Genomic DNA, 13,742 nt, shown 5'->3' with positions numbered 1-13,742 from the left:
GCTAGCTTCTGATTGGGGTTACGGTTCTAAAGTATAAAAAAATAGCAGGTCCGTACCACATTGGGTGAGGCGGAATGTAGGAATGTATATTCAGTTCCTAGATGGAAAGTGAAATTAAAATATATACGAAATGTATACGAAAAATACGAAGACTATTTACACGGGACAGGACAAGGCAAAGACACGTCCGACTGCTACGCCATCTTGGATTCGAATATATAACTGTGTCTCCTTGGCAACATTAGAACCTCGGTACGTTTACTGTGTACTGGGTCGAGACAAAGGAATGATGTAAACAAATAATCAAAAATGTTTTTGTCATTGAGACAGTATATAAACAAAGGAATGACCGAACCCCCTTTGGTGACTGAATGCTTGTAAGGAAAACTAGACGATCAAAACATTAGATCACATCAAATAAGCCTGAGTGGTTTCACCTCCTCCCAGACTATACTGGATACTACAGTTATAACTATACATAGTTATACAGGATACTACAGTTATACAGGATACTACAGTTATACAGGTACAGAATACTACAGTTATACAGGATACTACAGTTATAACTATACATAGTTATACAGGATACTACAGTTATACAGGATACTACAGTTATAACTATACATAGTTATACAGGATACTACAGTTATACAGGATACTACAGTTATACAGGATACTACAGTTATAACTATACATAGTTATACAGGATACTACAGTTATACAGGATACTACAGTTATAACTATACATAGTTATACAGGATACTACAGTTATACAGGATACTACAGTTATACAGGATACTACAGTTATACAGGATACTACAGTTATAACTATACATAGTTATACAGGATACTACAGTTATACAGGATACTACAGTTATAAATATACATAGTTATACAGGATACTACAGTTATACAGGATACTACAGTTATAACTATACACAGTTATACTGGATACTACAGTTATACTGGATACTACAGTTATACAGGATACTACAGTTATAACTATACATAGTTATACAGGATACTACAGTTATACTGGATACTACAGTTATACAGGATACTACAGTTATAACTATACATAGTTATACAGGATACTACAGTTATACAGGATACTACAGTTATAACTATACACAGTTATACAGGATACTACAGTTATACAGGATACTACAGTTATACAGGATACTACAGTTATAACTATACACAGTTATACAGGATACTACAGTTATACAGGATACTACAGTTATAACTATACATAGTTATACAGGATACTACAGTTATAACTATACATAGTTATACAGGATACTACAGTTATACAGGATACTACAGTTATAACTATACATAGTTATACAGGATACTACAGTTATACAGGATACTACAGTAATACAAGATACTACAGTTATACAGGATACTACAGTTATAACTATACATAGTTATACAGGATACTACAGTTATACAGGATACTACAGTTATAACTATACATAGTTATACAGGATACTACAGTTATACTGGATACTACAGTTATACAGGATACTACAGTTATAACTATACATAGTTATACAGGATACTACAGTTATACAGGATACTACAGTTATACAGGATACTACAGTTATAACTATACATAGTTATACAGGATACTACAGTTATACAGGATACTACAGTTATAACTATACATAGTTATACAGGACACTACAGTTATAACTATACATAGTTATACAGGATACTATAGTTATACAGGATACTACAGTTATACAGGATACTACAGTTATACAGGATACTACAGTTATACAGGATACTACAGCTATACAGGATACTACAGTTATAACTATACATAGTTATACAGGATACTACAGTTATACTGGATACTACAGTTATACAGGATACTACAGTTATACAGGATACTACAGTTATACAGGATACTACAGTTATACAGGATACTACAGTTATAACTATACATAGTTATACAGGATACTACAGTTATACAGGATACTACAGTTATACAGGATACTACAGTTATACAGGATACTACAGTTATAACTATACATAGTTATACAGGATACTACAGTTATACAGGATACTACAGTTATAACTATACATAGTTATACAGGATACTACAGTTATACAGGATACTACAGTTATAACTATACACAGTTATACTGGATACTACAGTTATACTGGATACTACAGTTATACAGGATACTACAGTTATAACTATACATAGTTATACAGGATACTACAGTTATACTGGATACTACAGTTATACAGGATACTACAGTTATAACTATACATAGTTATACAGGATACTACAGTTATACAGGATACTACAGTTATAACTATACACAGTTATACAGGATACTACAGTTATACAGGATACTACAGTTATACAGGATACTACAGTTATAACTATACACAGTTATACAGGATACTACAGTTATACAGGATACTACAGTTATAACTATACATAGTTATACAGGATACTACAGTTATACAGGATACTACAGTTATACAGGATACTACAGTTATAACTATACATAGTTATACAGGATACTACAGTTATACAGGATACTACAGTAATACAAGATACTACAGTTATACAGGATACTACAGTTATAACTATACATAGTTATACAGGATACTACAGTTATACAGGATACTACAGTTATAACTATACATAGTTATACAGGATACTACAGTTATACTGGATACTACAGTTATACAGGATACTACAGTTATAACTATACATAGTTATACAGGATACTACAGTTATACAGGATACTACAGTTATAACTATACATAGTTATACAGGATACTACAGTTATACAGGATACTACAGTTATAACTATACATAGTTATACAGGATACTACAGTTATACTGGATACTACAGTTATACAGGATACTACAGTTATAACTATACATAGTTATACAGGATACTACAGTTATACAGGATACTACAGTTATACAGGATACTACAGTTATAACTATACATAGTTATACAGGATACTACAGTTATACAGGATACTACAGTTATAACTATACATAGTTATACAGGACACTACAGTTATAACTATACATAGTTATACAGGATACTGCAGTTATACAGGATACTACAGTTATACAGGATACTACAGTTATACAGGATACTACAGTTATACAGGATACTACAGTTATACAGGATACTACAGTTATAACTATACATAGTTATACAGGATACTACAGTTATACAGGATACTACAGTTATACAGGATACTACAGTTATACTGGATACTACAGTTATAACTATACATAGTTATTCCAAAGGTGGGCTACTTACTATCCACTGTTTGCAAGCCACCGTTGCTGATCTATTTTATTTATTTATTTCACCTTTATTTTACCAGGTAGGCAAGTTGAGAACAAGTTCTCATTTACAACTGCGACCTGGCCAAGATAAAGCAAAGCAGTTCGACACATACAACACACAGAGTTACACATGGAGTGTAACAAACATACAGTCAATAATACAGTAGAAAAATAAGTCCAAGATAAAGCACAGAGATACTTAGCTCATAATGTGTAGAGAACTGTTCCTTTATTCAGGACATTTAGAATGATAACACATTACAGAGTAGTCAGTCACATGACAAACATCACGACATACAACAACAACCAAAGTGCTTCTTCATTCATTACTCTGGTAAAGACAGTTATGCCGTGCTCCACGTTGGATCCAACATCCCTAACAAATTGATGTTTATAATGTTATTGTCTGCTTGATTTACAGTAGGGTCTCGTTAGTCTGTTTGGACACAGAGATACTTAGCTCATAATGTGTAGAGAACTGTTCCTTGATGGATCGGCTATTGTACAACACACAGAGCTATTTTCCTTTATTTGTTGTTTGTTGAAGTTATGGGTCCTACTGTAGGTCTGTTATTGTTATGGGTCCTACAGTAGGTCTATGTTGTTAGGTGAATTTATGGGTCCTGCAGTAGGTCTATGTTGTTGTTGGGTGAAGTTATGGGTCCTACAGTAGGTCTATGTTGTTGTTGGGTGAAGTTATGGGTCCTACAGTAGGTCTATGTTGTTAGGTGAAGTTATGGGTCCAACAGTAGGTCTATGTTATTGTTATGGGTCCTACAGTAGGTCTATGTTGTTGTTAGGTGAAGTTATGGGTCCTACAGTAGGTCTATGTTGTTGTTGGGTGAAGTTATGGGTCCTACAGTAGGTCTATGTTATAGTTATGGGTCCTACAGTAGGTCTATGGTGTTGTTAGGTGACGTTATGGGTCCTACAGTAGGTCTATGTTGTTGTTAGGTGAAGTTATGGGTCCTACAGTAGGTCTATGTTTTTGTTGGGTGAAGTTATGGGTCCTACAGTAGGTCTATGTTGTTGTTAGGTGAAGTTATGGGTCCTACAGTAGGTCTATGTTGTTGTTAGGTGAAGTTATGGGTCCTACAGTAGGTCTGTTATTGTTAGGTGAAGTTATGGGTCCTACAGTAGGTCTGATATTGTTAGGTGAAGTTATGGGTCCTACAGTAGGTCTGATATTGTTTTGGGTCCTAGAGTACACTATGCTAGGCTGCAATAACAACCAAAGTGCTTTTTTGTTCATTACAGGTATATTTGTTGTTAGGTGAAGTTATAGGCCAATTTGGCAAACAGTGTACAAACCCTCATTGTCAGGTTGATGGAAAAGGCAAAGAGCATTTTACTGGTTGAAGTGTTTTTTAAGTACAAAGCGGTTGATTTGTGATGACACAAACGTTATATTAAGCAGGGCATTCAAACGAGCCTTCCAATTATAATCTAAAGTAGTGTGAAATGCACTCATAAGCAACCTGGACATGGAGGTTACTCCCCTGAGTTTTCCCCCATTCAGAATACATTGTGAAAAACTAAAATCTTTGCTCACCATTTTTGCTCCAGGCAGATATACTACATCAATAACTAGTGGTTTCCTCATTACCAGATATACTACATCCTTAACTAGTGGTTTCCTCATTACCAGATATACTACATCCTTAACTAGTGGTTTCCTCATTACCAGATATACTACATCCTTAACTAGTGGTTTCCTCATTACCAGATATACTACATCCATAACTAGTGGTTTCCTCATTACCAGATATACTACATCCATAACTAGTGGTTTCCTCATTACCAGATATACTACATCCATAACTAGCGGTTTCCTCATTAGCAGGGAGGAGTTTCTACAACCAAATTGCATGTGCATCGCCCTTGTGCCGCAATTGTATTAAACACAGAAAGGGGCCTATATTGGAGACCAAAAGTCGTCTGGCACACTGCTTAGAGTTTCAACAACATGAATAACTTCTTTCAAGTCTACAAGCTTAGATGTTACTACTAATGTGAAAACAAGACAAATATGACTGTTCTTGCTCATTTTAAGACAAATGTCAAATAATCATTACATTCATTACAGACGTCAATTGTTGTACAACTTCATGGTTACGCTGTTGGCATAACTTTTTACAGTTGATTTCCGCTGTTGTGGGCCTTTAACCATCTGTCTGACTTTGTTGTTCACACAGGAGAGAGACGGGACTACCGTGGGTCCTCTGGGGAGTTTCAACAACCTCATGATGCTGACAAGGCAGAGAAGAGTCTCTCCACACCAGAACTCCTCCAGAAACACCAGCAGAGATCCACAGGGAAGAAATCTAACTGCTGCTCTGACAGTGGGAAGAGATTCACCTCCTCAGCAGGCATTAAAATTCATCAGAGAATCCACACAGTGGAGAAACCTTATAGCTGTACTCAATGTGGGAAGAGTTTTACTCATTCAACCAGCCTGATATCACACCAGAGAACACACACAGGAAAGACATCTTATATCTGTAGCTGTGGTATATGTGGGAAGAGTTTTACTCGGATAAGCACCCTGATATCACACCAGAGAACACACACAGGAGAGAAACGAGAGAAACCGTATAGCTGTGATGAATGTGGGAAGAGTTTTTATGCATCTAGCCATCTTATTGTACACCAAAGAACACACACAGGAGAGAAACCATATAGTTGTACTCAGTGTGGGAAGAGTTTTTTTACATCTAGCTATCTGAAGAGGCACCAGAGAACACACACAGGAGAGAAACCTTTTAGCTGTACTCAATGTGGTAAGAGTTTTACTCAGCTAAGCAACCTGATATCACACCAGAGAACACACTCAGGAGAGAAACCGTATAGCTGTAATGAATGTTGGAAGAGTTTTACTCACCTAAGCAGCCTGACATCACACCAGAGAACACACACAAGAGATAAACCATATAGCTGTCATGAATGTGAGAAGAGTTTTATTAGCCTAAGCAGCCTGAAGTCACACCAGAGAACACACACAGGAGAGAAACTTTATATTTGTACTCAATGTGGGAAGAGTTTTAATACATCCAGCATTCTGACTAGACACCAGAGAAGACACACAGGAGAGAAACCTTATACCTGTGATCAATGTGGGAAGAGTTTTACTCAGCTAAGCGGCATGATATCACACCGGAGAACACACACGGGAGAGAAACCATATAGCTGTGATCAATGTGGGAAGAGTTTTGCTACATCTGGCCAGCTGACTTCACACCAGATAACACACACAGGAGAGAAACGTTATAGCTGTGATCAATGTGGGAAGAGTTTTGTTCAATCTGGCAATCTAAAAGTACACCAGAGAACACACACAGGAGAGAAGCCTTATAGCTGTGATTTGTGTGACAGGAGATACTCTGATAAAAGATCTCTGATCAAACATCAGAAAATACATGAAGGAGTTGTTTCATGATATCAATTAATTAATTTATGATGTCACAATGTAGAATGTTTTAACATTGTAGTAGGAGTATTTTAATGATGTCACAATGTAGAACCCTAAATGTTTGTCCCCTGTTCTATTGATTACATTATATAAATATATTAGATATTAGCCTCAGGGGAAAATCCAGGCTCTGAATTGAAAGAGTACTATTTATGAGATTTAACAAAAAGTGACTAACACAAAAAGAGCTGTGTTACACTTACCACGTTGGTGACCCACTTGAATCAAAATGCAACACCTTAAAATGTAGCGATCTGTTTTCTACAAATTGTCCTCTAACAAGGGATGTTCACATTATTCCCAGATTCCGTGTGGTTTTTGAGCTGTTAGTTTTAACAGGACGTGCAACCTCATCTCCCTCCTCTCGGCACAATTGATTTCAACATGATATCGATGAGTGATTACAAATAAGTGTTGCGTTCCTTTGTTTAGCGACCCCTACATTTAAATGCATCACTCCCAAATGTAGCTGACTGTCTTCTGCAGGTTGTCCTCTAACCAGTGAAGTAAATGATATATCCCAGTTCCATGTGTTATTTTAGATGTTAGTTTCAACAGCAGGAACAACCTGATTTCCCCCCTAATCGATATCAGTGATTTATTGCTACTTGTTAAAACAACAGCGTTTTTGATGCTTGTGTCCATGGTGACGTCGGATTCTATAAAGAGAATTTTGAGAGAAAAAAATAATACTATTGTGTATTATTATATAGAAATATAGATAGAAAATATATATATATATAAAAAAATATATATAAATATTTTTTTATGTTTTGAGGTTGGACCTTGATAGCTTGTTAGCATGTATAGCTCGTTAGCACGTAGGACGCACTGATTGGTGTCACCTCGTTAGTCAGTATGTGTTACACCTGTGCTGGCTTGTCCATCTCGTTAGTGGGAAGGTGTTTCACCTGAGCTGGTCCAGGTTCTATTTAAGAGTGTCTGGCCCAGTGCTCCAGTTGTCTTGATAGATGTGGAGAGTCAACACCTTTAGTCGATCCACCTTTTTGGTTTGCTTCCTGTCTTTAAGTTTGGTGTGGGTTTTTCTTTTGTTTGTCTCTTCTTGGGCAGATTTAGTGGGTCTCATGGTGGGTGTCTTTTAGGTCCCAGTTGTTGTTACTAGTCAATTTTCATTGGACAACCCCATAGTGTCTTTCAGAACCCCTCCTAAAAAACAAGCTTATATTTTGGGTTGGATATTTAATCCAATTAGTGTTTTAATCAATGGCATTTCCTTAGAATGCTCATTGGTCTTTCAGTTGTTAATCTTCTGTTTTTTTTTTTTTTTTCTTTTTTTTTTTTTCACCAGGTGACCATGATGTCATAATGATAGTTTAACCAGGTGGCCATGATGTCATAATGATAGTTTAACCAGGTCGGCCAGTTGAGAACAAGTTCTCATTTACAACTGCGACCTGTTAATTTGAGGTAAAAGGTGATGCCCAGAGTATACCCATTAAGTTGTACAACAATTGACGTCTGTTAAATTATTTTACAATTGTCTTAAGATAGTCAAAACCTAAGCAGTGTGCCAGATGACCTTTAGTCTCCAAAAAAGGCCCCTTTCTGTGTTTGCTAAAATTGCGGCATGTGAGGGCGATGCACACACTATTTGATTGCAGAAGCTCCTCCATGCTAATGAGGAAACCGATGTAGTATATCTGCCTGGAGCAAAAATGGTGAGCAGATTTTCATTTTTCACAATGTATTCTGAACATTACAGTGCAAGATCAGGAGTGCTACTCAAGGAAACTCACATTAAGTTCTGTGTCTATTCACTAATTCACCACCATGGGGGAAAACTCAGGGGAGTTCTCATAGGCCGACAGCAAAAATAGCCTCCATTTACAGGTTGCTTATGAGTGCATTTCACATTACTTTGGATTATAACTGTAAGGCTCGCTTGAATCTCCTGCTTAAAATGTTTGTGTTATTGCCGCAAATCAACTGCTTTATACTTATAAAACACTTCAACCAGTAAAATGCTCTTTAGCTAGCTTTGCCATCAGCCTGAAACTGAGGGTTTGTACATTAAGTGTTTAACAAATTGGCCCATAACTTCACCTAACAATAACATAGACCTACTGTAGGACCCATAACTTCACCTAACAATTACATAGACCTACTGTAGGACCCATAACGTCACCTAACAATAACATAGACCTACTGTAGGACCCATAACTTCCCCTAACAATAACATAGACCTACTGTAGGACCCATAACTTCACCTAACAATAACATAGACCTACTGTAGGACCCATAACTTCACCGAACCACAATAACTACAGACATACTGGAGCACATGTGTGTTGTACAATAGCCTATCCATCAAGGAACAGTTCTCTACACATTATGAGCTAAGTATCTCTGTGTGCAAACAGACTAACGAGACCCTACTGTAAATCAAGCAGACAATAACATTATAAACATCAATTTGTTAGGGATGTTGGATCCAACGTGGAGCACGGCATAACTGTCTTTACCAGAGTAAGGAATGAAGAAGCACTTTGGTTGTTGTTGCATGTCGTGATGTTTGTCATGTGACTGTCATTCAGAAAATGATTTCCTGGATCAGCTGATGATAGTTGAACATTTGACTGTAACTAAACAGCTACAGTATTAAGAATGATGTGTAATTATTGAAGAACCGCGTTAATGACCGTATCCATTTGAGTGTTTTCAATATTGCTAAGACTTAAAAATATATATATGTTCCACCTTTATTTAACCAGGTAGGCCAGTTGAGAACAAGTTCTCATTTACAACTGCGACCTGGCCAAGATAAAGCAAAGCAGTGTGACAAAAAAAACAACACAGAGTTACACATAAACAAACGTACAGTCAGTAACACAAAATATATATATACAGTGTGTGTAAATGGAGTATGGAGGTAAGGCAATAAATAGGACCATAGTGGCGAAATAACTACAATCTAGCAATTAAATAGATCAAACAGATCAATCCCATTTTCCAGCCTGCTGAAGGGCTCTAGGTGGTGGACACCACCCCCGGCTCTACCAGGGTCTTGAGGTGGTCTCCCACAGCTCTGCTGGTGGAGTGGTAAACACCACCCCCGGCTCTACCGGGGGCTTGAGGTGGTCTCCCACAGCTCTGCTGGTGGAGTGGTAAACACCACCCCCGGCTCTACCAGGGGCTTGAGGTGGTCTCCCACAGCTCTGCTGGTGGAGTGGTAAACACCACCCCCGGCTCTACCGGGGGCTTGAGGTGGTCTCCCACAGCTCTGCTGGTGGAGTGGTAAACACCACCCCCGGCTCTACCGGGGGCTTGAGGTGGCCTCCCACAGCTCTGCTGGTGGAGTGGTAAACACCACCCCCGGCTCTACCGGGGGCTTGAGGTGGTCTCCCACAGCTCTGCTGGTGGAGTGGTAAACACCACCCCCGGCTCTACCAGGGGATTGAGGTGGTCTCCCACAGCTCTGCTTATGTCTTGTTCTGTGGCCTTGCCGTTCCATTTCATGACTGCCCCTGCAACACAGAAAGAAACACATTTAGTCATATTATATAAAACACTCAAAGTAATGGATATGATTCATCTATGGCCTCAGTTACACCTGGCACCTAAATGTAACTTCTGTCATCTGATCACTCCAAGCTGCATTAGGTTCAGATCTACCAGGATGGGCCTTTGACGCAGTCAGGCCACCGAATATGCATAAGCAATGTAAAGAGATGTGGGGAAAAGTACATTTTACACACATTACCTTCATAAATCAAATGTTATAGGTCACAGGCAGATGTTATTGTAGTGAAATGCTAGACAAGACAAGTAGGCACACAATGGATTATGGTCATTGTAGTTAATTCATTTTTATGAGCTAAACTATGTAGAATATTGGCCTGTTGGAAACTACAACTCCCTACTACATCACACAGTTCAGTCTGGATCTGATTTATCTCTAGAGAAACTACAACTCCCTACTACATCACACAGTTCAGTCTGGATCTGATTTATCTCTAGAGAAACTACAACTCCCTAATACATCTCTAGACTAGTTCCAGACACACCCTCTGGGCAGACAGGCCAAAGGCGCTTGCTTGCCCCAATTCAGGGAACCGTTGATGTACTTCAGAGGAACTGTGTCTAGAGTGATTTCCTGTTGTTTTGACACCTCACTGTAAAACTAGAATAACTATCTGTTGCTACAGAACGAGACGACCAATTCCCAGTTAGTCTGTGTCTCGTTCTCCACACACGGACACATACCAAGATCACGTGTTTTCTATGTGCACAAGATAGTTTGACTATATAAGGCTTCTGAACTCCTTGTGTCATCGAGCTCTCGGCCTTCCACCTCAGAGTGTAGGGCTGACCAGCTACATTATTGCAATTCTTATCAAATAAAGGTTGATTGTTTGAAGAAATGACAAAGTCTCTCCTGATTGGTTAGAATTTCCACCACAATGTGCAGTAACAACGTTAGCTTAGTTAACTAACTAACTAACGGTAACTAACTAACTAACGTTAACTAACTAACTAAGGACGGTGACCTGTCTAGACGAGATGTTACAACAAACTGAATCGTCAATGGAGGTCTTCCTCTTAATATAGCCTGCTTCAGCATGCAATACTATTAACTCACAAGGGGGCATAACGTTACATGTACAATACTATCCCATTTTGGAAACGTTACATGTACAATACTATCCCATTTTGGAAACGTTACATGGACAATACTATCCCATTTTGGAAACGTTACATGGACAATACTATCCCATTTTGGAAACGTTACATGTACAATACTATCCCATTTTGGAAACGTTACATGGACAATACTATCCCATTTTGGAAACGTTACATGGACAATACTATCCCATTTTGGAAACGTTACATGGACAATACTATCCCATTTTGGAAACGTTACATGTCTGCCCCCTTGTGGAGGGAAAATTAATATCTTAGATGGTAGCTGTAGATGGGATTCAAATGCATAATGATATTAATACAGTGTCTAGACTACCTCTTTTGTATAAATGCCCTTCAGAATCCAAACACAGTATTGCCACGCAGCAAAATGTTGCGTATAATCTTTCAAGTCAGCCTGATAAAATATTGAACAATTTGTGTACAAAGATATCTTGAAATGTGATATTAGGCCTGCATGGCAGTACTGTTACTGTATGGCAGTACTGTATTGGCTAGTGCTTCCTCCAATGTGTTTTTCTATTTTGCATTCAATTGTATGTCGATGCCATTTATCTTTCAATATTTATTTAATATATATATATATATATGGGGCGGCAGGGTAGCCTAGTGGTTAGAGCGTTGGACTAGTAACCGAAAAGGTTGCAAGTTCAAATCCCCGAGCTGACAAGTTACAAATCTGTCGTTCTGCCCCTGAACAAGGCAGTTAACCCACTGTTCCTAGGCCGTCATTGAAAATAAGAATTTGTTCTTAACTGACTTGCCTAGTTAAATAAAGGTAAAATAAAATAAAAAATGCTTGTAAGACTATTCTTTGACACATTTTCTCTTCCTTTGAAATTCTTATAGGACAGAACATGGACACAATGCAATTGGGATCAAGAAGAAGGTACAGATATGTTGTAGGACAGCTGCATTTGAAGTGTACATTTAACCTACATAGCAGTCAATACAAACTGACATCTATTAGCATACAAATGTGTGCAAATTATCTTTTCAGATCTCAGAAATGAATCAAGTCCATGGAATGGATATAGACAAAAAGATAATTCAAGGACTATCAGAGGTCGAGAGGCGAGGCAGGGGTGAGGACATCATCCTGCTATTTTGACAGTCCCTGAAGGACAATACAGAAGAGGGATTTGCTCTTATTCCTTCCCTTTCTCTAATGTATTTTGTAATAAAATTAGCAAGTGTAGTAAGATCATTGTTTTACTTTACTAGGACTGGAGACCACATCAGCGATCCTGCTCTTGCCCAACCTCTTCAATGAGGACCCGAGTGGCCTTTAGGTCCGTGACAAGGTATGCCTATGCACCAATCATCTGTTTCTTCATAAACAAGAAAGAAAAGCAAAAAAAAAAAAAAATCCCCTTAAATTTCCCAAAAATGTCAGAAAAAATCTTATGTTGTTAAGTTACTGTGTTCTGGGGAGAAGAGAAGTTGGGGTGAAGTTACCAGGGCCGGTCATAAAGATGGCAAACTTCCTAACATAACTAAGTGGATATGATATACACACTAAAGCTGAAAAATCTGTATTTAGCATCAAGTCTACAATATTGTTAGTTTACCTATAATTAATTTTTTATGTTGTTTTATTGTACATTATTATTTATATACACTGCTCAAAAAAATAAAGGGAACACTTAAACAACACAATGTAACTCCAAGTCAATCACACTTCTGTGAAATCAAACTGTCCACTTAGGAAGCAACACTGATTGACAATAAATTTCACATGCTGTTGTGCAAGTGGAATAGACAAAAGGTGGAAATTATAGGCAATTAGCAAGACACCCCCAATAAAGGAGTGATTCTTTATTGGGGAGGGCAACAACCCAGCAGCAGGACCGCTACCTCCACCTTTGAGCAGGAGGAGCACGGCCAGAGCCCTGCAAAATGACCTCCAGCAGGCCACAAATGTGCATGTGTCAGCATATGGTCTCACAAGGGCTCTGAGGATCTCATCTCGGTACCTAATGGCAGTCAGGCTACCTCTGGTGAGCACATGGAGGGCTGTGCGGCCCCACAAAGAAATGCCACCCCACACCATGACTGACCCACCGCCAAACCGGTCATGCTGGAGGATGTTGCAGGCAGCAGAACGTTCTCCACGGCGTCTCCAGACTCTGTCACGTCTGTCACATGTGCTCAGTGTGAACCTGCTTTCATCTGTGAAGAGCACAGGGCGCCAGTGTCGAATTTACCAATATTGGTGTTCTCTGGCAAATGCCAAACGTCCTGCACGGTGTTGGGCTGTAAGCACAACCCCCA

At 38.4% G+C, this 13,742-nt stretch overlaps 2 protein-coding genes across 2 annotated transcripts in view; one reads left to right on the top strand and one right to left on the bottom strand.

Annotated features, from left to right (window-relative positions):
* The window catches only part of LOC139548200 (zinc finger protein ZFP2-like), a 33,927-nt gene extending 21,662 nt beyond the window's left edge, over positions 1-12,265 (top strand). Inside the window, exon 2 of the mRNA XM_071357708.1 lies at positions 5,533-12,265. Within this exon, the coding sequence (XP_071213809.1) occupies positions 5,533-6,773 (1,241 nt within the window). The 3' untranslated portion in view covers positions 6,774-12,265. The remainder of the gene's footprint in view (positions 1-5,532) is intronic.
* LOC139549388 (zinc finger protein 180-like) overlaps positions 1-13,742 on the bottom strand; it is a 175,557-nt gene that overhangs the window by 66,435 nt on the left and 95,380 nt on the right. The gene's annotated exons all lie outside the window — the stretch shown is intronic.

The sequence above is a fragment of the Salvelinus alpinus genome, chromosome 2 (genome assembly GCF_045679555.1).
Source record: "Salvelinus alpinus chromosome 2, SLU_Salpinus.1, whole genome shotgun sequence".
NCBI lineage: Eukaryota > Metazoa > Chordata > Actinopteri > Salmoniformes > Salmonidae > Salvelinus > Salvelinus alpinus.
The sequence above is the reverse complement of the archived record's forward strand: the minus strand, read 5'-3'. Positions and strand labels throughout refer to the sequence as shown.